Genomic DNA, 24,835 nt, shown 5'->3' with positions numbered 1-24,835 from the left:
CTGGTTGTCAGAACGTTGTGGGGACGTCGGAGGCCCACGCTGGGTAATAGGCCGGCTCACTCTCTCATACTCTCCTTCCTGGGTGGTTCCCTCTGACATCTAGTGGACTGATCATGGATCAGCCTGCTACTTTCTGCCTCTTTTAAATCCCTCTTTGTTTTGCTCTTCTTACCAAGCGGTTTAAAGTTAAAGTCAGCGTTCTGTAAAGTATAAAGACAGATCAAAGCCCAGCAGAGGACCAGCAGACGACCAGCAGAGGACCAGCAGAGGACCAGCAGAGGACCAGCAGACGACCAGCAGAGGACCAGCAGAGGACCAGCAGAGGACCAGCAGACGACCAGCAGAGGACCAGCAGAGGATCAGCAGAGGACCAGCAGAGGACCAGCAGGCGATTATTTTTCATTGACAATGTTTCACATCACAGATCTTTCTCTGAGTCTGAAAAGGCTTTTATGCACAAAGCTTTTAGTCAATCTGTTGGCTGTGTTCTGGCTGTGTTCTGGCTGTGTTCTGGCAGTGTTCTGGCAGTGTTCTGGCTGTGTTTTGGCTGTGCTTTGTAAGAGCTGGGATCTGGCTGTGTTCTGGCTGTGTTCTGGCAGTGATCTGGCTGTGTTCTGGCAGTGTTCTGGCTGTGTTCTGGCAGTGTTCTGGCTGTGTGTTGGCTGTGTTCTGGCTGTGTTCTGGCAGTGTTCTGGCTGTGTTCTGGCTGTGTTCTGGCTGTGTTCTGGCTGTGTTCTAGCAGTGTTCTGGCTGTGTTCTGGCTGTGTTTTGGCTGTGTTCTGGCAGTGTTCTGGCAGTGTTCTGGCTGTGTTTTGGCTGTGTTCTGGCTGTGTTCTGGCTGTGTTTAGGCTGGGACCTGGCATTGTTCTGGCTGTGTTTTGGCTGTGTTCTGGCTGTGTTTTGGCTGTGTTCTGGCAGTGTTCTGGCAGTGTTCTAGCTGTGTTCTGGCTGTGTTTTGGCAGTGTTCTGGCTGTGTTCTAGCTGTGTTCTGGCAGTGTTTTGGCTGTGTTCTGGCAGTGTTCTAGCTGTGTTCTGGCTGTGTTTTGGCAGTGTTCTGGCTGTGTTCTAGCTGTGTTCTGGCAGTGTTCTGGCTGTGTTCTGGCTGTGTTCTAGCAGTGTTCTGGCAGTGTTCTGGCTGTGTTTTGGCTGTGTTTTGGCAGTGTTCTGGCTGTGTTCTGGCTGTGTTCTGGCTGTGTTCTGGCTGTGTTTTGGCTGTGCTTTGTAAGAGCTGGGATCTGGCTGTGTTCTGGCTGTGTTCTGGCAGTGATCTGGCTGTGTTCTGGCAGTGTTCTGGCTGTGTTCTGGCAGTGTTCTGGCTGTGTGTTGGCTGTGTTCTGGCTGTGTTCTGGCAGTGTTCTGGCTGTGTTCTGGCTGTGTTCTGGCTGTGTTCTAGCAGTGTTCTGGCTGTGTTCTGGCTGTGTTTTGGCTGTGTTCTGGCAGTGTTCTGGCAGTGTTCTGGCTGTGTTTTGGCTGTGTTCTGGCTGTGTTCTGGCTGTGTTTAGGCTGGGACCTGGCATTGTTCTGGCTGTGTTTTGGCTGTGTTCTGGCTGTGTTTTGGCTGTGTTCTGGCAGTGTTCTGGCAGTGTTCTAGCTGTGTTCTGGCTGTGTTTTGGCAGTGTTCTGGCTGTGTTCTAGCTGTGTTCTGGCAGTGTTTTGGCTGTGTTCTGGCAGTGTTCTAGCTGTGTTCTGGCTGTGTTTTGGCAGTGTTCTGGCTGTGTTCTAGCTGTGTTCTGGCAGTGTTCTGGCTGTGTTCTGGCTGTGTTCTAGCAGTGTTCTGGCAGTGTTCTGGCTGTGTTTTGGCTGTGTTTTGGCAGTGTTCTGGCTGTGTTCTGGCTGTGTTCTGGCTGTGTTCTGGCTGTGTTTTGGCTGTGTTCTGGCTGTGTTTTGGCTGTGTTCTGGCTGTGTTTTGGCTGTGTTCTGGCTGTGTTCTGGCTGTGTTTTGGCTGGGACCTGGCTGTGTTCTGGCTGTGTTCTGGCTGTGTTCTGGCAGTGTCCTGGCTGTGTTTTGGCCGGGACCTGGCTGTGTTCTGGCTGTTTTTTGGCTGTGCTTTGTAAGAGCTGGGATCTGGCTGTGTTCTGGCTGTGTTCTGGCAGTGATCTGGCTGTGTTCTGGCAGTGTTCTGGCTGTGTTCTGGCAGTGTTCTGGCTGTGTGTTGGCTGTGTTCTGGCTGTGTTCTGGCAGTGTTCTGGCTGTGTTCTGGCTGTGTTCTGGCTGTGTTCTAGCAGTGTTCTGGCTGTGTTCTGGCTGTGTTCTGGCTGTGTTTTGGCTGTGTTCTGGCAGTGTTCTGGCTGTGTTCTGGCTGTGTTCTGGCTGTGTTTTGGCTGTGTTCTGGCTGTGTTCTGGCTGGGACCTGGCATTGTTCTGGCTGTGTTTTGGCTGTGTTTTGGCTGTGTTCTGGCTGTGTTTTGGCTGTGTTCTGGCAGTGTTCTGGCAGTGTTCTGGCAGTGTTCTGGCTGTGTTCTGGCTGTGTTTTGGCTGTGTTCTAGCTGTGTTCTAGCTGTGTTCTGGCAGTGTTTTGGCTGTGTTCTGGCAGTGTTCTAGCTGTGTTCTGGCTGTGTTTTGGCAGTGTTCTGGCTGTGTTCTAGCTGTGTTCTGGCAGTGTTCTGGCAGTGTTCTGGCTGTGTTCTAGCAGTGTTCTGGCTGTGTTTTGGCTGTGTTTTGGCAGTGTTCTGGCTGTGTTCTGGCTGTGTTCTGGCTGTGTTTTGGCTGTGTTTTGGCCGTGTTCTGGCTGTGTTCTGGCTGTGTTTTGGCTGGGACCTGGCTGTGTTCTGGCTGTGTTCTGGCTGTGTTCTGGCTGTGTTCTGGCAGTGTCCTGGCTGTGTTTTGGCCGGGACCTGGCTGTGTTCTGGCTGTTTTTTGGCTGTGCTTTGTAAGAGCTGTGTTCTGGCTGGCAGGCAGGACTTCTATTGGAAGACACCTGCCTTTGACTACCTAGAATGGAACCTTACTGCCTGTCTGGAATGGAACCGTACTGCCTGTCTGTAACAGAGCTCTCTGACTGTCTGGAATGGAACCGTACTGCCTGTCTGTAACAGAGCTCTCTGACTGTCTGGAATGGAACCTTACTGCCTGTCTGGAATGGAACCGTACTGCCTGTCTGGAATGAAACCGTACTGCTTGTCTGGAATGGAACCTTACTGCCTGTCTGTAACAGAGCTCTCTGACTGTCTGGAATGGAACCTTACTGCCTGTCTGTAACAGAGCTCTCTGACTGTCTGTAATGGAACCGTACTGCCTGTCTGCAGCGACTGTAACAGAACTCACCCAGAGCTGAAGGCACAGAGAGAGGATGGAGACATTTCCACCTATCCAATCCTCTCACAAATACAGGACTGGCTGAGGGTTGGAACTCAGCAAGAGAAATGGGGGAGATTGGAGCAGCCGGGAGACAATGGGGAACAGCTGGAGAGATGAAGGCCAGGGTCTGTGGATATGTCTCCGCGGTGGAGGGATGGGGGGCTGAACTAAGAACAGTCTGTCCTCCGGTCCTGGACTGGGTCTGTGGATATGTCTCCGCGGTGGAGGGATGGGGGGCTGAACTAAGAACGGTCTGTCCTCTGGTCCTGGACTGGGTCTGTGGAAATGTCTCCGCGGTGGAGGGATGGGGGGCTGAACTAAGAACGGTCTGTCCTCCGGTCCTGGACTGGGTCTGTGGATATGTCTCCGCGGTGGAGGGATGGGGGGCTGAACTAAGAACGGTCTGTCCTCTGGTCCTGGACTGTCACAGGCTACATCTCTCAGAGTCTGTCTGCTTCAACATGACAACTGATGGGAATGATGTTGATGTGACTCTGGGAGATCAAGTCTGTCTTTAGACCTTCCCCTGGCAGTGTCCTGATAATGTCCACCAACACCCCCTGGCAGTGTCCTGATAATGTCCCCCAACACCCCCTGACAGTGTCCTGACAATGTCCACCAACACCCCTGACAGTGTCCTGACAATGTCCCCCAACACCCCCTGACAGTGTCCTGACAATGTCCCCCAACACCCCTGACAGTGTCCTGACAATGTCCACCAACACCCCTGACAGTGTCCTGACAATGTCCCCAACACCCCTGACAGTGTCCTGACAACAGTATATAAATGTCCACCAACACCCCTGACAGTGTCCTGATAATGTCCACCAACACCCCTGACAGTGTCCTGACAATGTCCCCAACACCCCTGACAGTGTCCTGACAACAGTATATAAATGTCCACCAACACCCCTGACAGTGTCCTGATAATGTCCCCCAACACCCTGACAGTGTCCTGACAATGTCCCCCAACACCCCTGACAGTGTCCTGACAATGTCCCCCAACACCCCTGACAGTGTCCTGACAATGTCCCCAAATGTCCCCACCCCTGACAGTGTCCTGACAATGTCCCCAACACCCCCTGACAGTGTCCTGACAATGTCCCCCAACACCCCTGACAGTGTCCTGACAATGTCCCCAACACCCCTGACAGTGTCCCAATGTCCCCAACACCCCTGACAGTGTCCTGACAATGTCCCCAACACCCCTGACAGTGTCCTGACAATGTCCCCCAACACCCCTGACAGTGTCCTGACAATGTCCCCCAAAACCCCTGACAGTGTCCTGACAATGTCCCCCAACACCCCTGACAGTGTCCTGACAATGTCCCCCAACACCCCTGACAGTGTCCTGACAATGTCCCCAACACCCCTGACAGTGTCCTGACAATGTCCCCAACACCCCTGACAGTGTCCTGACAATGTCCCCCAACACCCCTGACAGTGTCCTGACAATGTCCCCAACACCCCTGACAGTGTCCTGACAATGTCCCCAACACCCCTGACAGTGTCCTGACAATGTCCCCCAACACCCCTGACAGTGTCCTGACAATGTCCCCAACACCCCTGACAGTGTCCTGACAATGTCCCCCAACACCCCTGACAGTGTCCTGACAATGTCCCCAACACCCCTGACAGTGTCCTGACAATGTCCCCAACACCCCTGACAGTGTCCTGACAATGTCCCCAACACCCCTGACAGTGTCCTGACAATGTCCCCAACACCCCTGACAGTGTCCTGACAATGTCCCCCAACACCCCTGACAGTGTCCTGACAATGTCCCCCAACACCCCTGACAGTGTCCTGACAATGTCCCCCAACACCCCTGACAGTGTCCTGACAATGTCCCCAACACCCCTGACAGTGTCCTGACAATGTCCCCCAACACCCCTGACAGTGTCCTGACAATGTCCCCCAACACCCCTGACAGTGTCCTGACAATGTCCCCCAACACCCCTGACAGTGTCCTGACAATGTCCCCCAACACCCCTGACAGTGTCCTGACAACAGTATATAAATGTCCACCAACACCCCTGACAGTGTCCTGATAATGTCCACCAACACCCCTGACAGTGTCCTGACAATGTCCCCCAACACCCCTGACAGTGTCCTGACAATATAAATGTCCACCAACACCCCTGACAGTGTCCTGATAATGTCCCCAACACCCCTGACAGTGTCCTGACAATGTCCCCCAACACCCCTGACAGTGTCCTGACAATGTCCCCAACACCCCCTGACAGTGTCCTGACAATGTCCCCCAACACCCCTGACAGTGTCCTGACAATGTCCCCAACACCCCTGACAGTGTCCTGACAATGTCCCCCAACACCCCTGACAGTGTCCTGACAATGTCCCCAACACCCCTGACAGTGTCCCCCAACACCCCTGACAGTGTCCCCCAACACCCCCTGACAATGTCCCCCAACACCCCTGACAGTGTCCCCCAACACCCCTGACAGTGTCCCCCAACACCCTGACAGTGTCCCCCAACACCCCTGACAGTGTCCCCCAACACCCCCTGACAGTGTCCCCTAACACCCCCTGACAGTGTCCTGACAACACCATAAAATGTATATGCATCTGGAAGACAAGCTTCTTGAGGACACACACACACACACACACACACACACACACACACACACACACACACACACACACACACACACACACACACACACACACACACACACACACACACACACACACACACACACACACACACACACCCATGACGTACCCATGATGGAGACGTCGTACTCGATGAGTAGCGTAGCCTCCTGTCCACACTGTTTGAGGATGGACATGGCCTCTGCATGGGACGTCCCGTGAAGACGGATCCCATCGATACTCAGGAGCCTGTCCCCTGGCTTCACCGTACCCTCCCTGAGGAGAGAGGAGGGGGAGGGAGGGGGAGGAGAGGGGAGGGAGAGAGAGAGGGGAGAGAGAGGGAGGGGGAGGAGAGGAGGAGAGGGGGAGGGAAGGAAGGAGGGAGGGAGGGGGAGGAGAGGAGGGAGGGGGATGAGAGGAGGAGAGGGGGAGGAGAGGAGGAGAGGGGAGGGAAGGAAGGAGGGAGGGAGGGGGAGGAGATGGGGAGGGAAGGAGGGAGGGGGATGAGAGGGGAGGGAGAGAGGGGGGAGAGAGGGGGAGAGAGGGAAAGAAAGAGCGAGGGAGGGAAAGAAGGAGAGAGAGAAAGAGAGAGGGGGGGGATATAGAGAGAGAGAGAGAGAGAGAGAGAGAGAGAGAGAGAGAGAGAGAGAGAGAGAGAGAGGGGGATAGAGAAGATGTCAGTCAGTGAGCTGTGAATTCTCCACTATGACAGAAAATATAAATTGCTATATTTGGTTTCCACAGGTGAGCTAACCGCTAACAGCTAACCGTCCAGCATGATGTGACACAGGAAATGAATCTCCACGCTGTCTGCCTTTGATCAGGTCTTATCAGATACACCCTGTGACAACCGCTAGAATGGAATCCTTTCCTCCTCACTGGAAGTGTGAACACTGAAGCTACATCCTGATTATCCACACTTCTCCTGGTGGATTTAACATGGTGGAAACTCCAGACGATGCTAACACCAAGGCAACGCTTTTAAACACTGGATGGGGAGTGTGCTGCTGGATGGGGAGTGTGCTGCTAGATGGGGAGTGTGCTGCTGGATGGGGAGTGTGCTGCTGGATGGGGAGTGTGCTGCTAGATGGGGAGTGTGCTGCTAGATGGGGAGTGTGCTGCTAGATGGGCAGTGTGCTGCTAGATGGGGAGTGTGCTGCTAGATGGGGAGTGTGCTGCTAGATGGGGAGTGTGCTGCTAGATGGGGAGTGTGCTGCTGGATGGGGAGTGTGCTGCTGGATGGGGAGTGTGCTGCTGGATGGGGAGTGTGTTGCTGGATGGGGAGTGTGCTGCTGGATGGGCAGTGTGCTGCTGGATGGGCAGTGTGCTGCTGGATGGGGAGTGTGCTGCTAGATGGGGAGTGTGCTGCTAGATGGGGAGTGTGCTGCTGGATGGGGAGTGTGCTGCTAGATGGGGAGTGTGCTGCTAGATGGGGAGTGTGCTGCTGGATGGGGAGTGTGCTGCTAGATGGGGAGTGTGCTGCTAGATGGGGAGTGTGCTGCTAGATGGGGAGAGAGAGAGAGAGAGAGAGAGAGAGAGAGAGAGAGAGAGAGAGAGAGAGAGAGAGAGAGAGAGAGAGAGAGAGAGAGAGAGAGAGAGAGAGAGAGAGAGAGAGAGAGAGAGAGAGAGAGAAAGACGGAGAGAGAAAGACGGAGAGAGAGAGAAAGACGGAGAGAGAGAGATGGAGAGAGAGAGAGAAAGACTGAGAGAGAGAGAGAGAGAGAGAGAGAGAGAGAGAGAGAGAGAGAGCGAGAGAGAGAGAGAGAGAGAGAGAGAGAGAGAGAGAGAGAGAGAGAGAGAGAGAGAGAGAGAGAGAGAGACAGAGAGAGAGAGAGAGACAGAGAGAGAGACAGAGAGAGAGATTGAGGGAGCAAGAGGGAAAGGGAGAGAGAGAGATATAGAGAGACAGGGAGGTTTCCATCCTGGTCCCTGAGGCAACAGTGTAGCCACGCCTGAGGGCCTGTTGGTTCCACCCCTGCACTTAAACACTTCATTTGGATCATTACGTCTTAATGGCAAGGACACCTCTCCTCTCCTCTGCTCTCCCTCCCCCTCTCCTCTCCTCTCTCCTCCTCCTCTCCTCTCCTCTCCTCTCCTCTCCTCTCTCTCCTCTCTCTCTCCTCCCTCTCCTCTCCTCTCCCTCTCTCCTCCTCTCCTCTCTCCTCTCCTCTCCTCTCCCTCCCCCTCTCCTCTCCTCTCCTCTCCTCTCCTCTCTCCTCCTCTCCTCTCCTCTCCTCTCCTCTCCTCTCCTCTCCTCTCCTCTCCTCTCCTCTCCTCTCCTCTCCTCTCCTCTCTCTAACCCTCTTCTCTGTCTTACAATGAGGGCAAAAAACAACATTTGAGAGGGTACGCAAAGGGGTACTGTGATCTGCTACTCATGTCTAGACTCTGATACACCAGCACTATCTGTGATCTGCTACTCATGTCTAGACTCTGATACACCAGCACTATCTGTGATCTGCTACTCATGTCTAGACTCTGATACACCAGCACTATCTGTGATCTGCTACTCATGTCTAGACTCTGATACACCAGAACTATCTGTGATCTGCTACTCATGTCTAGACTCTGATACACCAGAACTATATGTGATCTGCTACTCATGTCTAGTCAGTGATACAACATCTCACCTGTCAGCAGGTCCACCTGGCCTGATGGTCGTTATGACAACGGGGCGGGATTTGTTCCTGTCCTCGTGGGCTCCTCCTAAACAAACCGACAGACAGTAATCACACAAACAGGTGGGTACGGTAACCAAGGATACATATCATTGATTTTTGCTCTAAGAGATCACTGAAGAACCAAGGTAATACTGTAGTACCTGATCACAAAGGAAAACAGTTTAAATAACACTTCTACACAGGCAACACAGTAGCAATACATTGGCTTTCACTGCAGGAAGGACTTATTGATTTAGAAACAGAAAGGGCAATTGAATAAAGTCATTTTAGCCTCATCAGTAATTCCAAAGCAGAACATGAACCCACAGTTTGAACACGACATCATCCATTCACGTTCCTCTCTCAGAGGAGATAAAGATTAAACATCATCCATTCACATTCCTCTTTCTCCGAGGAGAAAGATTAAACATCATCCATTCACGTTCCTCTCTCTCTCCGAGGGGATAAAGATTAAACATCATCCATTCACGTTCCTCTTTCTCCGAGGAGATAAAGATTAAACATCATCCATTCACGTTCCTCTCTCTCTCCGAGGGGATAAAGATTAAACATCATCCATTCACGTTCCTCTCTCCGGGGAGATTAAACATCATCCATTCACATTCCTCTCTCCGAGGAGATAAAGATTAAACATCATCCATTCACGTTCCTCTCTCTCTCCGAGGGGATAAAGATTAAACATCATCCATTCACGTTCCTCTTTCTCCGAGGAGATAAAGATTAAACATCATCCATTCACGTTCCTCTCTCTCTCCGAGGGGATAAAGATTAAACATCATCCATTCACGTTCCTCTCTCCGGGGAGATTAAACATCATCCATTCACATTCCTCTCTCCGAGGAGATAAAGATTAAACATCATCCATTCACGTTCCTCTTTCTCCGAGGAGATAAAGATTAAACATCATCCATTCACATTCCTCTCTCTCTCCGAGGAGATAAAGATTAAACATCATCCATTCACGTTCCTCTCTCCAGGGCGATTAAACATCATCCATTCACGTTCCTCTCTCCGAGGAGATAAAGATTAAACATCATCCATTCACGTTCCTCTCACTCCGAGGAGATAAAGATTAAACATCATCCATTCACGTTCCTCTCTCCGAGGAGATAAAGATTAAACATCATCCATTCACGTTCCTCTCTCCAGGGAGATTAAACATCATCCATTCACGTTCCTCTCTCCAGGGAGATTAAGCATCATCCATTCACGTTCCTCTCTCCAGGGAGATTAAACATCATCCATTCACGTTCCTCTCTCAGAGGAGATTAAACATCATCCATTCACGTTCCTCTCTCCAGGGAGATTAAACATCATCCATTCACGTTCCTCTCTCAGAGGAGATTAAACATCATCCATTCACGTTCCTCTCTGCGAGAAGATAAAGATTAAACATCATCCATTCATGTTCCTTTCTGCGAGGAGATAAAGATTAAACATCATCCATTCATGTTCCTCTCTGCGAGGAGATAAAGATTAAACATCATCCATTCATGTTCCTCTATGCGAGGAGATAAAGATTAAACATCATCCATTCACGTTCCTCTCTCCAGGGAGATTAAACATCATCCATTCACGTTCCTCTCTCCAGGGAGATTAAACATCATCCATTCACGTTCCTCTCTCCAGGAGATTAAACATCATCCATTCACGTTCCTCTCTCAGGGAGATTAAACATCATCCATTCACGTTCCTCTCTCAGAGGAGATTAAACATCATCCATTCACGTTCCTCTCTCCAGGGAGATTAAACATCATCCATTCACGTTCCTCTCTCAGGAGATTAAACATCATCCATTCACTTTCCTCTCTCCAGGAGATTAAACATCATCCATTCACGTTCCTCTCTCCAGGGAGATTAAACATCATCCATTCACGTTCCTCTCTCCGGGGCGATTAAACATCATCCATTCACGTTCCTCTCTCCAGGGAGATTAAACATCATCCATTCACGTTCCTCTCTCCAGGGAGATTAAACATCATCCATTCACGTTCCTCTCTCCAGGGAGATTAAACATCATCCATTCACGTTCCTCTCTCCAGGGAGATTAGGATTCACGTTCCTCTCTCAGAGGAGATTAAACATCATCCATTCACGTTCCTCTCTCCAGGAGATTAAACATCATCCATTCACTTTCCTCTCTCCAGGGAGATTAAACATCATCCATTCACAGGAGATTAAACATCATCCATTCACGTTCCTCTCTCCGGGCGATTAAACATCATCCATTCACGTTCCTCTCTCCAGGGAGATTAAACATCATCCATTCACGTTCCTCTCTCCAGGGAGATTAAACATCATCCATTCACGTTCCTCTCTCAGGGAGATTAAGCATCATCCATTCACGTTCCTCTCTCCAGGAGATTAAACATCATCCATTCACGTTCCTCTCTCAGAGGAGATTAAACATCATCCATTCACGTTCCTCTCTCCAGGAGATTAAACATCATCCATTCACGTTCCTCTCTCAGAGGAGATTAAACATCATCCATTCACGTTCCTCTCTGCGAGAAGATAAAGATTAAACATCATCCATTCATGTTCCTCTCTGCGAGGAGATAAAGATTAAACATCATCCATTCATGTTCCTCTCTGCGAGGAGATAAAGATTAAACATCATCCATTCATGTTCCTCTCTGCGAGGAGATAAAGATTAAACATCATCCATTCACGTTCCTCTCTCCAGGAGATTAAACATCATCCATTCACGTTCCTCTCTCCAGGGAGATTAAACATCATCCATTCACGTTCCTCTCTCCAGGGAGATTAAGCATCATCCATTCACGTTCCTCTCTCCAGGGAGATTAAACATCATCCATTCACGTTCCTCTCTCAGAGGAGATTAAACATCATCCATTCACGTTCCTCTCTCCAGGGAGATTAAACATCATCCATTCACGTTCCTCTCTCAGAGGAGATTAAACATCATCCATTCACGTTCCTCTCTGCGAGAAGATACAGATTAAACATCATCCATTCATGTTCCTCTCTGCGAGGAGATAAAGATTAAACATCATCCATTCATGTTCCTCTCTGCGAGGAGATAAAGATTAAACATCATCCATTCATGTTCCTCTCTGCGAGGAGATAAAGATTAAACATCATCCATTCACGTTCCTCTCAGCGAGGAGATAAAGATTAAACATCATCCATTCACGTTCCTCTCTGCGAGAAGATAAAGATTAAACATCATCCATTCATGTTCCTCTCTGCGAGGAGATAAAGATTAAACATCATCCATTCACGTTCCTCTCTGCGAGGAGATAAAGATTAAACATCATCCATTCACGTTCCTCTCTCCAGGGAGATTAAACATCATCCATTCACGTTCCTCTCAGCGAAAGATAAAGATTAAACATCATCCATTCACGTTCCTCTCAGCGAAAGATAAAGATTAAACATCATCCATTCACGTTCCTCTCTCCAGGAGATTAAACATCATCCATTCACGTTCCTCTCTCAGAGGAGATTAAACATCATCCATTCACGTTCCTCTCTGCGAGAAGATAAAGATTAAACATCATCCATTCATGTTCCTCTCTGCGAGAGATAAAGATTAAACATCATCCATTCATGTTCCTCTCTGCGAGGAGATAAAGATTAAACATCATCCATTCATGTTCCTCTCTGCGAGGAGATAAAGATTAAACATCATCCATTCACGTTCCTCTCAGCGAGAGATAAAGATTAAACATCATCCATTCACGTTCCTCTCTGCGAGAAGATAAAGATTAAACATCATCCATTCATGTTCCTCTCTGCGAGAGATAAAGATTAAACATCATCCATTCACGTTCCTCTCTGCGAGGAGATAAAGATTAAACATCATCCATTCACGTTCCTCTCTCCAGGGAGATTAAACATCATCCATTCACGTTCCTCTCAGCGAGAAGATAAAGATTAAACATCATCCATTCACGTTCCTCTCTGCGAGGAGATAAAGATTAAACATCATCCATTCATGTTCCTCTCTCCAGGGAGATTAAACATCATCCATTCATGTTCCTCTCTGCGAGAAGATAAAGATTAAACATCATCCATTCATGTTCCTCTCTGCGAGAAGATAAAGATTAAACATCATCCATTCACGTTCCTCTCTCCAGGGAGATTAAACATCATCCATTCACGTTCCTCTCTCCAGGGAGATTAAACATCATCCATTCACGTTCCTCTCTCCAGGGAGATTAAACATCATCCATTCATGTTCCTCTCTCCGGGGCGATTAAACATCATCCATTCATGTTCCTCTCTCCAGGGAGATTAAACATCATCCATTCATGTTCCTCTCAGCGAGGAGATAAAGACACAACAATAAAACTCACTTGTTGAATTGATGACGGAGAGTAATGAGCTGTGGCAACATCTCTGTAGCGTGGACCTTCAAGTTAACTTCCCTCTCTTCAAAGACCGAGGATAACTCACTAAGTGTGCCTCCCAAATGGACCCCTATTCCCTACATAGTGAACTACTTTTGACCAGAGCCCTATGGAACCCTATTCCCTACATAGTGCACTACTTTTGACCAGAGCCCTATGGACCCCTATTCCCTACATAGTGAACTACTTTTGACCAGAGCCCTATGGACCCCTATTCCCTACATAGTGAACTACTTTTGACCAGAGCCCTATGGACCCCTATTCCCTACATAGTGCACTACTTTTGACCGGAGCCCTATGGACCCCTATTCCCTACATAGTGCACTACTTTTGACCAGAGCCCTATAGACCCCTATTCCCTACATAGTGAACTACTTTTGACCAGAGCCCTATGGAACCCTATTCCCTACATAGTGCACTACTTTTGACCAGAGCCCTATGGACGCCTATTCCCTACATAGTGAACTACTTTTGACCAGAGCCCTATGGAACCCTATTCCCTATATAGTGCACTACTTTTGACCAGAGCCCTATGGAACCCTATTCCCTACATAGTGCACTACTTTTGACCAGAGCCCTATGGACCCCTATTCCCTACATAGTGCACTACTTTTGACCAGAGCCCTATGGACCCTAACATTAGCAGTGTAGGGAATAGGGAGCTATTTAGGTCGCATTTCTAAAAGTTTGTTCTTAGTCGTTTTAATGAAGCTTCATTCCAACTGGGTAAATAGAGTCAACTAGAAGGTCATATTCTGTAGTCATATTCAGATCGCTTTCCTTTCCTCCGTACCCCAGTCAAACGGCTTCACACACACACACACACACACACACACACACACACACACACACACACACACACACACACACACACACACACACACACACACACACACACACACACACACACACACACACACACACACACACACACACACACACACACACACACACACACGAACACACACGCACACGAACACACACGCACACACACGTACCTCGGATGACAAAGCCGAACGTATTGCCTTCTTTGTGCAGAGTCACCTCAACGCTTTTGAACATCAGCCCAGAGCCCTGAACAGCTGAGGAGAGAAGAGCAAAGACTATATGAACACATCACTACCTCCACAGTTACATCATTACACAGTCTGGGAGAGGAGACATCATTACACAGTCTGGGAGAGGAGACATCATTACACAGTCTGACTGGGAGAGGAGACATCATTACACAGTCTGGGAGAGGAGACATCATTACACCGTCTGTCTGGGAGAGGAGACATCATTACACCGTCTGAGAGAGGAGACATCATTACACAGTCTGAGAGAGGAGACATCATTACACAGTCTGAGAGAGGAGACATCATTACACAGTCTGGGAGAGGAGACATCATTACACAGTCTGTCTGGGAGAGGAGACATCATTACACAGTCTGGGAGAGGAGACATCATTACACAGTCTGTCTGGGAGAGGAGACATCATTACACAGTCTGTCTGGGAGAGGAGACATCATTACACAGCCTGTCTGGGAGAGGAGACATCATTACACAGTCTGGGAGAGGAGACATCATTACACAGTCTGAGAGAGGAGACATCATTACACAGTCTGGGAGAGGAGACATCATTACACAGTCTGGGAGAGGAGACATCATTACACAGTCTGGGAGAGGAGACATCATTACACAGCCTGGGAGAGGAGACATCATTACACAGCCTGGGAGAGGAGACATCATTACACAGTCTGTCTGGGAGAGGAGACATCATTACACAGTCTGTCTGGGAGAGGAGACATCATTACACAGCCTGGGAGAGGAGACATCATTACACAGTCTGGGAGAGGAGACATCATTACACAGTCTGTCTGGGAGAGGAGACATCATTACACAGTCTGTCTGGGAGAGGAGACATCATTACACAGTCTGAGAGAGGAGACATCATTACACAGTCTGAGAGAGGAGACATCATTACACAGTCTGGGAGAGGAGACATCATTACACAGTCTGGGAGAGGAGACATCATTACACAGTCTGGGAGAGGAGACATCATTACACAGTCTGGGAGAGGAGACATCATTACACAGCCTGGGAGAGGAGACATCATTACACAGCCTGGGAGAGGAGACATCATTACACAGCCTGGGAGAGGAGACATCATTACACAGTCTGGGAGAGGAGACATCATTAAACAGTTTGTCTGGGAGAGGAGACATCATTACACAGCCTGGGAGAGGAGACATCATTACACAGTCTGGGAGAGGAGACATCATTACACAGTCTGTCTGGGAGAGGAGACATCATTACACAGTCTGGGAGAGGAGACATCATTACACAGTCTGAGAGAGGAGACATCATTACACAGTCTGGGAGAGGAGACATCATTACACAGTCTGGGAGAGGAGACATCATTACACAGTCTGGGAGAGGAGACATCATTACACAGTCTGTCTGGGAGAGGAGACATCATTACACAGTCTGAGAGAGGAGACATCATTACACAGTCTGAGAGAGGAGACATCATTACACAGTCTGAGAGAGGAGACATCATTACACAGTCTGTCTGGGAGAGGAGACATCATTACACAGTCTGGGAGAGGAGACATCATTACACAGTCTGGGAGAGGAGACATCATTACACAGTCTGGGAGAGGAGACATCATTACACAGTCTGGGAGAGGAGACATCATTACACAGTCTGGGTGAGGAGACATCATTACACAGTCTGAGAGAGGAGACATCATTACACAGTCAGGGAGAGGAGACATCATTACACAGTCAGGGAGAGGAGACATCATTACACAGTCTGGGAGAGGAGACATCATTACACAGTCAGGGAGAGGAGACATCATTACACAGTCTGGGAGAGGAGACATCATTACACAGTCTGAGAGAGGAGACATCATTACACAGTCTGGGAGAGGAGACATCATTACACAGTCTGGGAGAGGAGACATCATTACACAGTCTGGGAGAGGAGACATCATTACACAGTCTGTCTGGGAGAGGAGACATCATTACACAGTCTGAGAGAGGAGACATCATTACACAGTCTGGGAGAGGAGACATCATTACACAGTCTGGGAGAGGAGACATCATTACACAGCCTGTCTGAATGTAAAGCTCTGCATCAGGGAGAGGAGACATCATTACACAGCCTGTCTGAATGTAAAGCTCTGCATCAGGGAGAGGAGACATCATTACACAGCCTGTCTGAATGTAAAGCTCTGTATCAGGGAGAGGAGACATCATTACACAGCCTGTCTGAATGTAAAGCTCTGCATCAGGGAGAGGGGACATCATTACACAGCCTGTCTGAATGTAAAGCTCTGCATCAGGGAGAGGAGACATCATTAAACAGCCTGTCTGAATGTAAAGCTCTGCATCAGGGAGAGGAGACATCATTACACAGTCAGGGAGAGGAGACATCATTACACAGCCTGGGAGAGGAGACATCATTACACAGCCTGTCTGAATGTAAAGCTCTGCATCAGGGAGAGGAGACATCATTACACAGCCTGTCTGAATGTAAAGCTCTGCATCAGGGAGAGGAGACATCATTACACAGTCTGGGAGAGGAGACATCATTACACAGCCTGGGAGAGGAGACATCATTACACAGCCTGTCTGAATGTAAAGCTCTGCATCAGGGAGAGGAAACATCATTACACAGCCTGTCTGAATGTAAAGCTCTGCATCAGGGAGAGGAGACATCATTACACAGCCTGTCTGAATGTAAAGCTCTGCATCAGGAGAGGAGACATCATTACACAGCCTGTCTGAATGTAAAGCTCTGCATCAGGGAGAGGAGACATCATTACACAGTCTGGGAGAGGAGACATCATTACACAGCCTGTCTGAATGTAAAGCTCTGCATCAGGGAGAGGAGACATCATTACACAGTCAGGGAGAGGAGACATCATTACACAGCCTGTCTGAATGTAAAGCTCTGCATCAGGGAGAGGAGACATCATTACACAGCCTGTCTGAATGTAAAGCTCTGCATCAGGGAGAGGAGACATCATTACACAGTCTGGGAGAGGAGACATCATTACACAGCCTGGGAGAGGAGACATCATTACACAGCCTGTCTGAATGTAAAGCTCTGCATCAGGGAGAGGAGACATCATTACACAGCCTGTCTGAATGTAAAGCTCTGCATCAGGGAGAGGAGACATCATTACACAGTCTGGGAGAGGAGACATCATTACACAGTCTGTCTGAATGTAAAGCTCTGCATCAGGGAGAGGAGACATCATTACACAGTCTGTCTGAATGTAAAGCTCTGCATCAGGGAGAGGAGACATCATTACACAGTCAGTCAGGGAGAGGAGACATCATTACACAGCCTGTCTGAATGTAAAGCTCTGCATCAGGGAGAGGAGACATCATTACACAGTCTGTCTGAATGTAAAGCTCTGCATCAGGGAGAGGAGACATCATTACACAGTCTGTCTGAATGTAAAGCTCTGCATCAGGGAGAGGAGACATCATTACACAGCCTGTCTGAATGTAAAGCTCTGCATCAGGAGAGGAGACATCATTACACAGCCTGTCTGAATGTAAAGCTCTGCATCAGGGAGAGGAGACATCATTACACAGCCTGTCTGAATGTAAAGCTCTGCATCAGGGAGAGGAGACATCATTACACAGCCTGTCTGAATGTAAAGCTCTGCATCAGGGAGAGGAGACATCATTACACAGCCTGTCTGAATGTAAAGCTCTGCATCAGGGAGAGGAGACATCATTACACAGCCTGTCTGAATGTAAAGCTCTGCATCAGGGAGAGGAGACATCATTACACAGCCTGTCTGAATGTAAAGCTCTGCATCAGGGAGAGGAGACATCATTACACAGTCTGTCTGAATGTAAAGCTCTGCATCAGGGAGAGGAGACATCATTACACAGTCTGTCTGAATGTAAAGCTCTGCATCAGGGAGAGGAGACATCATTACACAGTCTGTCTGAATGTAAAGCTCTGCATCAGGGAGAGGAGACATCATTACACAGCCTGTCTGAATGTAAAGCTCTGTATCAGGGAGAGGAGACATCATTACACAGCCTGTCTGAATGTAAAGCTCTGCATCAGGGAGAGGAGACATCATTACACAGTCTGTCTGAATGTAAAGCTCTGCATCAGGGAGAGGAGACATCATTACACAGCCTGTCTGAATGTAAAGCTCTGCATCAGGGAGAGGAGACATCATTACACAGTCAGGGAGAGGAGACATCATTACACAGCCTGTCTGAATGTAAAGCTCTGCATCAGGGAGAGGAGACATCATTACACAGCCTGTCTGAATGTAAAGCTCTGTATCAGGGAGAGGAGACATCATTACACAGTCTGTCTGAATGTAAAGCTCTGCATCAGGGAGAGGAGACATCATTACACAGTCTGTCTGAATGTAAAGCTCTGCATCAGGGAGAGGAGACATCATTACACAGCCTGTCTGAATGTAAAGCTCTGCATCAGGGAGAGGAGACATCATTACACAGTCAGGGAGAGGAGACATCATTACACAGCCTGTCTGAATGTAAAGCTCTGCATCAGGGAGAGGAGACATCATTACACAGCCTGTCTGAATGTAAAGCTCTGTATCAGGGAGAGGAGACATCATTACACAGTCTGTCTGAATGTAAAGCTCTGCATCAGGGAGAGGAGACATCATTACACAGTCTGTCTGAATGTAAAGCTCTGCATCAGGGAGAGGAGACATCATTACACAGCCTGTCTGAATGTAAAGCTCTGCATCAGGGAGAGGAGACATCATTACACAGCCTGTCTGAATGTAAAGCTCTGCATCAGGGAGAGGAGACATCATTACACAGTCTGTCTGAATGTAAAGCTCTGCATCAGGGAGAGGAGACATCATTACACAGCCTGTCTGAATGTAAAGCTCTGCATCAGGGAGAGGAGACATCATTACACAGCCTGTCTGAATGTAAAGCTCTGCATCAGGGAGAGGAGACATCATTACACAGCCTGTCTGAATGTAAAGCTCTGCATCAGGGAGAGGAGACATCATTACACAGCCTGTCTGAATGTAAAGCTCTGCATCAGGGAGAGGAGACATCATTACACAGCCTGTCTGAATGTAAAGCTCTGCATCAGGGAGAGGAGACATCATTACACAGCCTGTCTGAATGTAAAGCTCTGCATCAGGGAGAGGAGACATCATTACACAGCCTGTCTGAATGTAAAGCTCTGCATCAGGGAGAGGAGACATCATTACACAGTCTGGGAGAGGAGACATCATTACACAGTCTGTCTGAATGTAAAGCTCTGCATCAGGGAGAGGAGACATCATTACACAGCCTGGGGAGGAGACATCATTACACAGCCTGTCTGAATGTAAAGCTCTGCATCAGGGAGAGGAGACATCATTACACAGCCTGTCTGGGAGAGGAGACATCATTACACAGCCTGTCTGAATGTAAAGCTCTGCATCAGGGAGAGGAGACATCATTACACAGTCTGTCTGAATGTAAAGCTCTGCATCAGGGAGAGGAGACATCATTACACAGCCTGTCTGAATGTAAAGCTCTGCATCAGGGAGAGGAGACATCATTACACAGCCTGTCTGAATGTAAAGCTCTGCATCAGGGAGAGGAGACATCATTACACAGCCTGTCTGAATGTAAAGCTCTGCATCAGGGAGAGGAGACATCATCACACAGCCTGTCTGAATGTAAAGCTCTGCATCAGGGAGAGGAGACATCATTACACAGCCTGTCTGAATGTAAAGCTCTGCATCAGGGAGAGGAGACATCATTACACAGCCTGTCTGAATGTAAAGCTCTGCATCAGGGAGAGGAGACATCATTACACAGTCTGTCTGAATGTAAAGCTCTGCATCAGGGAGAGGAGACATCATTACACAGTCTGTCTGAATGTAAAGCTCTGCATCAGGGAGAGGAGACATCATTACACAGCCTGTCTGAATCTAAAGCTCTGCATCAGGGAGAGGAGACATCATTACACAGCCTGTCTGAATGTAAAGCTCTGCATCAGGGAGAGGAGACATCATTACACAGCCTGTCTGAATGTAAAGCTCTGCATCAGGGAGAGGAGACATCATTACACAGCCTGTCTGAATGTAAAGCTCTGCATCAGGGAGAGGAGACATCATTACACAGCCTGTCTGAATGTAAAGCTCTGCATCAGGGAGAGGAGACATCATTACACAGCCTGTCTGAATGTAAAGCTCTGCATCAGGGAGAGGAGACATCATTACACAGCCTGTCTGAATGTAAAGCTCTGCATCAGGGAGAGGAGACATCATTACACAGCCTGTCTGAATGTAAAGCTCTGCATCAGGGAGAGGAGACATGAAAGGAAAAGACACCGAGGTGAGATGTGTTTGGTAAAGGTGGCTTTGAACTCCGTGTAAAACAGCTCTGGAAAGGTACAAAGGAATTGTGGGGCTTCAGGACTCCAGTTTCATCTGGTATACATCCAGCTTGACTCTATACTCATCCAATTATATTGATTAGTATCTATCTATTGAACCAATCAGATCAACAGGACTAATGTGTCTATTGTACCAATCACATCAACAGGACTAATGTATCTATTGAACCAATCAGATCAACAGATCAACAGGATTAATGTGTCTATTGAACCAATCAGATCAACAGGACTAATGTATCTATTGAACCAATCAGATCAACAGGACTAATGTGTCTATTGAACCAATCACATCAACAGGACTAATGTGTCTATTGAACCAATCAGATCAACAGGACTAATGTGTCTATTGAACCAATCACATCAACAGGACTAATGTATCTATTGAACCAATCAGATCAACAGATCAACAGGACTAATGTATCTATTGAACCAATCAGATCAACAGGACTAATGTATCTATTGAACCAATCACATCAACAGGACTAATGTATCTATTGAACCAACCAGATCAACATAATGTGTCTATTGAACCAATCAGATCAACATAATGTATCTATTGAACCAATCAGATCAACAGATCAACAGGACTAATGTGTCTATTGAACCAATCACATCAACAGGACTAATGTATCTATTGAACCAATCAGATCAACAGATCAACAGGACTAATGTATCTATTGAACCAATCACATCAACAGGACTAATGTATCTATTGAACCAATCAGATCAACAGATCAACAGGACTAATGTATCTATTGAACCAATCACATCAACAGGACTAATGTATCTATTGAACCAATCAGATCAACAGGACTAATGTATCTATTGAACCAACCAGATCAACATAATGTGTCTATTGAACCAATCAGTTCAACATAATGTATCTATTGAACCAATCAGATCAACATAATGTATCTATTGAACCAATCAGATCAACATAATGTATCTATTGAACCAATCAGATCAACATAATGTATCTATTGAACCAATCAGATCAACATAATGTATCTATTGAACCTATCAGATCAACATAATGTATCACTGACTATGAAGGACTGTATAATTTATTGGTCCTAAAACAGTAGAACTCACAGACAGGTGGCAGCTCGAATTCCACCTCTAGAACCACACGTTCTCCGACGTTCTTCAGCAGGCTGATGATCTCGTCGTGACGGAACTTGGTCAGATTGATCCCATTTACAGACTTGATGTAGTCGCCCACGTTGAGCTGGTCACTCCTACACAGAGAGAGATGGATGGTGTGATAAAGGAGGGGAGGAAACACAGAAAGAGAAGATATGGAGACGAGGAGATGGGAGAAACACAGAGAGAGAAAGATATGGAGACGAGGAGAAACACAGAGAGAGAAGATATGGAGACGAGATGATGGGAGAAACACAGAGAGAGAAATATATGGAGACGAGGAGAAACACAGAGAGAAATATATGGAGACGAGGAGAAGGGAGAAACACAGAAAGAGAAAGATATGGAGACGAGGAGAAGGGAGAAACACAGAGAGAGAAATATATGGAGACGAGGAGAAACACAGAGAGAGAAAGATATGGAGACGAGGAGATGGGAGAAACACAGAGAGAGAAAGATATGGAGACGAGGAGAAACACAGAGAGAGAAGATATGGAGACGAGGAAATAAGAGAAACACAGAGAGAGAAAGATATGGAGACGAGGAGATGGGAGAAACACAGAGAGAGAAAGATATGGAGACGAGGAGAAACACAGAGAGAGAAGATATGAAGACGAGGAGAAACACAGAGAGAGAAGATATGGAGACGAGGAGAAACACAGAGAGAGAAGATATGGAGACGAGGAGGAACACAGAGAGAGAAGATATGGAGACGAGGAGAAACACAGAGAGAGGAAGATATGGAGACGAGGAGATGGGAGAAACACAGAGAGAGAAAGATATGGAGACGAGGAGATGGGAGAAACACAGAGAGAGAAAGATATGGAGACGAGGAGAAACACAGAGAGAGAAAGATATGGAGACAAGGAGAAACACAGAGAGAGAAGATATGGAGACGAGGAGAAACACAGAGAGAGAAGATATGGAGACGAGGAGAAACACAGAAAGAGGAAGATATGGAGACGAGGAGATGGGAGAAACACAGAAAGAGGAAGATATGGAGACGAGGAGATGGGAGAAACACAGAAAGAGAAAGATATGGAGACGAGGGGAAGGGATAAACACAGAGAGAGAAAGATATGGAGACGAGGAGAAACACAGAGAGAGAAGATATGGAGACGAGGAGAAACACAGAGAGAGGAAGATATGGAGACGAGGAGATGGGAGATACACAGAGAGAAGATATGGAGACGAGGAGAAGGGAGAAACAGAGAGAGAGAAGATATGGAGACGAGGAGAAGGGAGAAACACAGAGAGAGAAGATATGGAGACGAGGAAAAACACAGAGAGAGAAGATATGGAGACGAGGAGATAAGAGAAACAAAGAGAGAGAAAGATATGGAGACGAGGAGATGGGAGAAACACAGAGAGAGAAAGATATGGAGACGAGGAGAAACACAGAGAGAGAAGATATGGAGACGAGGAGAAACACAGAGAGAGAAGATATGGAGACGAGGAGAAACACAGAGAGAGAAGATATGGAGACGAGGAGGAACACAGAGAGAGAAGATATGGAGACGCGGAGAAACACAGAGAGAGGAAGATATGGAGACGAGGAGATGGGAGAAACACAGAGAGAGAAAGATATGGAGACGAGGAAATGGGAGAAACACAGAGAGAGAAAGATATGGAGACGAGGAGATGGGAGAAACACAGAAAGAGGAAGATATGGACACGAGGAGATGGGAGAAACACAGAAAGAGAAAGATATGGAGACGAGGGGAAGGGATAAACACAGAGAGAGAAAGATATGGAGACGAGGAGAAACACAGAGAGAGAAGATATGGAGACGAGGAGAAACACAGAGAGAGGAAGATATGGAGACGAGGAGATGGGAGATACACAGAGAGAGAAGATATGGAGACGAGGAGAAGGGAGAAACACAGAGAGAGAAGATATGGAGACGAGGAGAATGGAGAAACACAGAGAAGATATGGAGACGAGGAGAAGGGAGAAACACAGAAAGAGAAAGATATGGAGACGAGGAGAAACACAGAGAGAGGAAGATATGGAGACGAGGAGAAACACAGAGAGAGAAAGATATGGAGACGAGGAGATGGGAGAAACACAGAGAGAGAAGATATGGAGACGAGGAGAAGGGAGAAACACAGAGAGAGAAGATATGGAGACGAGGAGAATGGAGAAACACAGAGAGAGAAGATATGGAGACGAGGAGAAGGGAGAAACACAGAAAGAGAAAGATATGGAGACGAGGAGAAGGGAGAAACACAGAGAGAGAAAGATATGGAGACGAGGAGAAACACAGAGAGAGAAGATATGGAGACGAGGAGAAACACAGAGAGAGGAAGATATGGAGACGAGGAGATGGGAGATACACAGAGAGAAGATATGGAGACGAGGAGATGGGAGAAACACAGAAAGAGAAAGATATGGAGACGAGGGGAAGGGATAAACACAGAGAGAGAAAGATATGGAGACGAGAAGGGAGAAACACAGACAGAGAACGATATGGAGACGAGGAGAAACACAGAGAGAGAAAGATATGGAGACGAGGAGAAACACAGAGAGAGAAGATATGGAGACGAGGAGAAGGGAGAAACACAGAAAGAGAAAGATATGGAGACGAGGGGAAGGGATAAACACAGAGAGAGAAAGATATGGAGACGAGGAGAAACACAGAGAGAGAAGATATGGAGACGAGGAGAAACACAGAGAGAGGAAGATATGGAGACGAGGAGATGGGAGATACACAGAGAGAAGATATGGAGACGAGGAGATGGGAGAAACACAGAAAGAGAAAGATATGGAGACGAGGGGAAGGGATAAACACAGAGAGAGAAAGATATGGAGACGAGGAGAAACACAGAGAGAGAAGATATGGAGACGAGGAGAAACACAGAGAGAGGAAGATATGGAGACGAGGAGATGGGAGATACACAGAGAGAAGATATGGAGACGAGGAGAAGGGAGAAACAGAGAGAGAGAAGATATGGAGACGAGGAGAAGGGAGAAACACAGAGAGAGAAGATATGGAGACGAGGAGAAACACAGAGAGAGAAGATATGGAGACGAGGAGATAAGAGAAACAAAGAGAGAGAAAGATATGGAGACGAGGAGATGGGAGAAACACAGAGAGAGAAAGATATGGAGACGAGGAGAAACACAGAGAGAGAAGATATGGAGACGAGGAGAAACACAGAGAGAGGAAGATATGGAGACGAGGAGATGGGAGATACACAGAGAGAGAAGATATGGAGACGAGGAGAAGGGAGAAACACAGAGAGAGAAGATATGGAGACGAGGAGAATGGAGAAACACAGAGAGAGAAGATATGGAGACGAGGAGAAGGGAGAAACACAGAAA

At 47.7% G+C, this 24,835-nt stretch overlaps 1 protein-coding gene across 1 annotated transcript in view; it reads right to left on the bottom strand.

The window, feature by feature from the left end:
* Nucleotides 1-24,835, bottom strand: part of LOC124019528 (glutamate receptor-interacting protein 1-like) — a gene marked incomplete at its 3' end in the record, with an annotated part of 335,325 nt that overhangs the window by 64,431 nt on the left and 246,059 nt on the right. Inside the window, exons 5-8 of the mRNA XM_046334890.1 lie at nucleotides 21,461-21,606; nucleotides 13,965-14,048; nucleotides 8,540-8,615; nucleotides 6,040-6,185 (exon numbers count right to left, since the gene is read on the bottom strand). Of these exons, the coding sequence (XP_046190846.1) occupies nucleotides 6,040-6,185; nucleotides 8,540-8,615; nucleotides 13,965-14,048; nucleotides 21,461-21,606 (452 nt within the window). The remainder of the gene's footprint in view (nucleotides 1-6,039; nucleotides 6,186-8,539; nucleotides 8,616-13,964; nucleotides 14,049-21,460; nucleotides 21,607-24,835) is intronic.

Source organism: Oncorhynchus gorbuscha, unplaced genomic scaffold (genome assembly GCF_021184085.1).
Source record: "Oncorhynchus gorbuscha isolate QuinsamMale2020 ecotype Even-year unplaced genomic scaffold, OgorEven_v1.0 Un_scaffold_619, whole genome shotgun sequence".
Taxonomy (NCBI): domain Eukaryota; kingdom Metazoa; phylum Chordata; class Actinopteri; order Salmoniformes; family Salmonidae; genus Oncorhynchus; species Oncorhynchus gorbuscha.
This window is presented reverse-complemented; position numbering and strand designations above follow the sequence as displayed.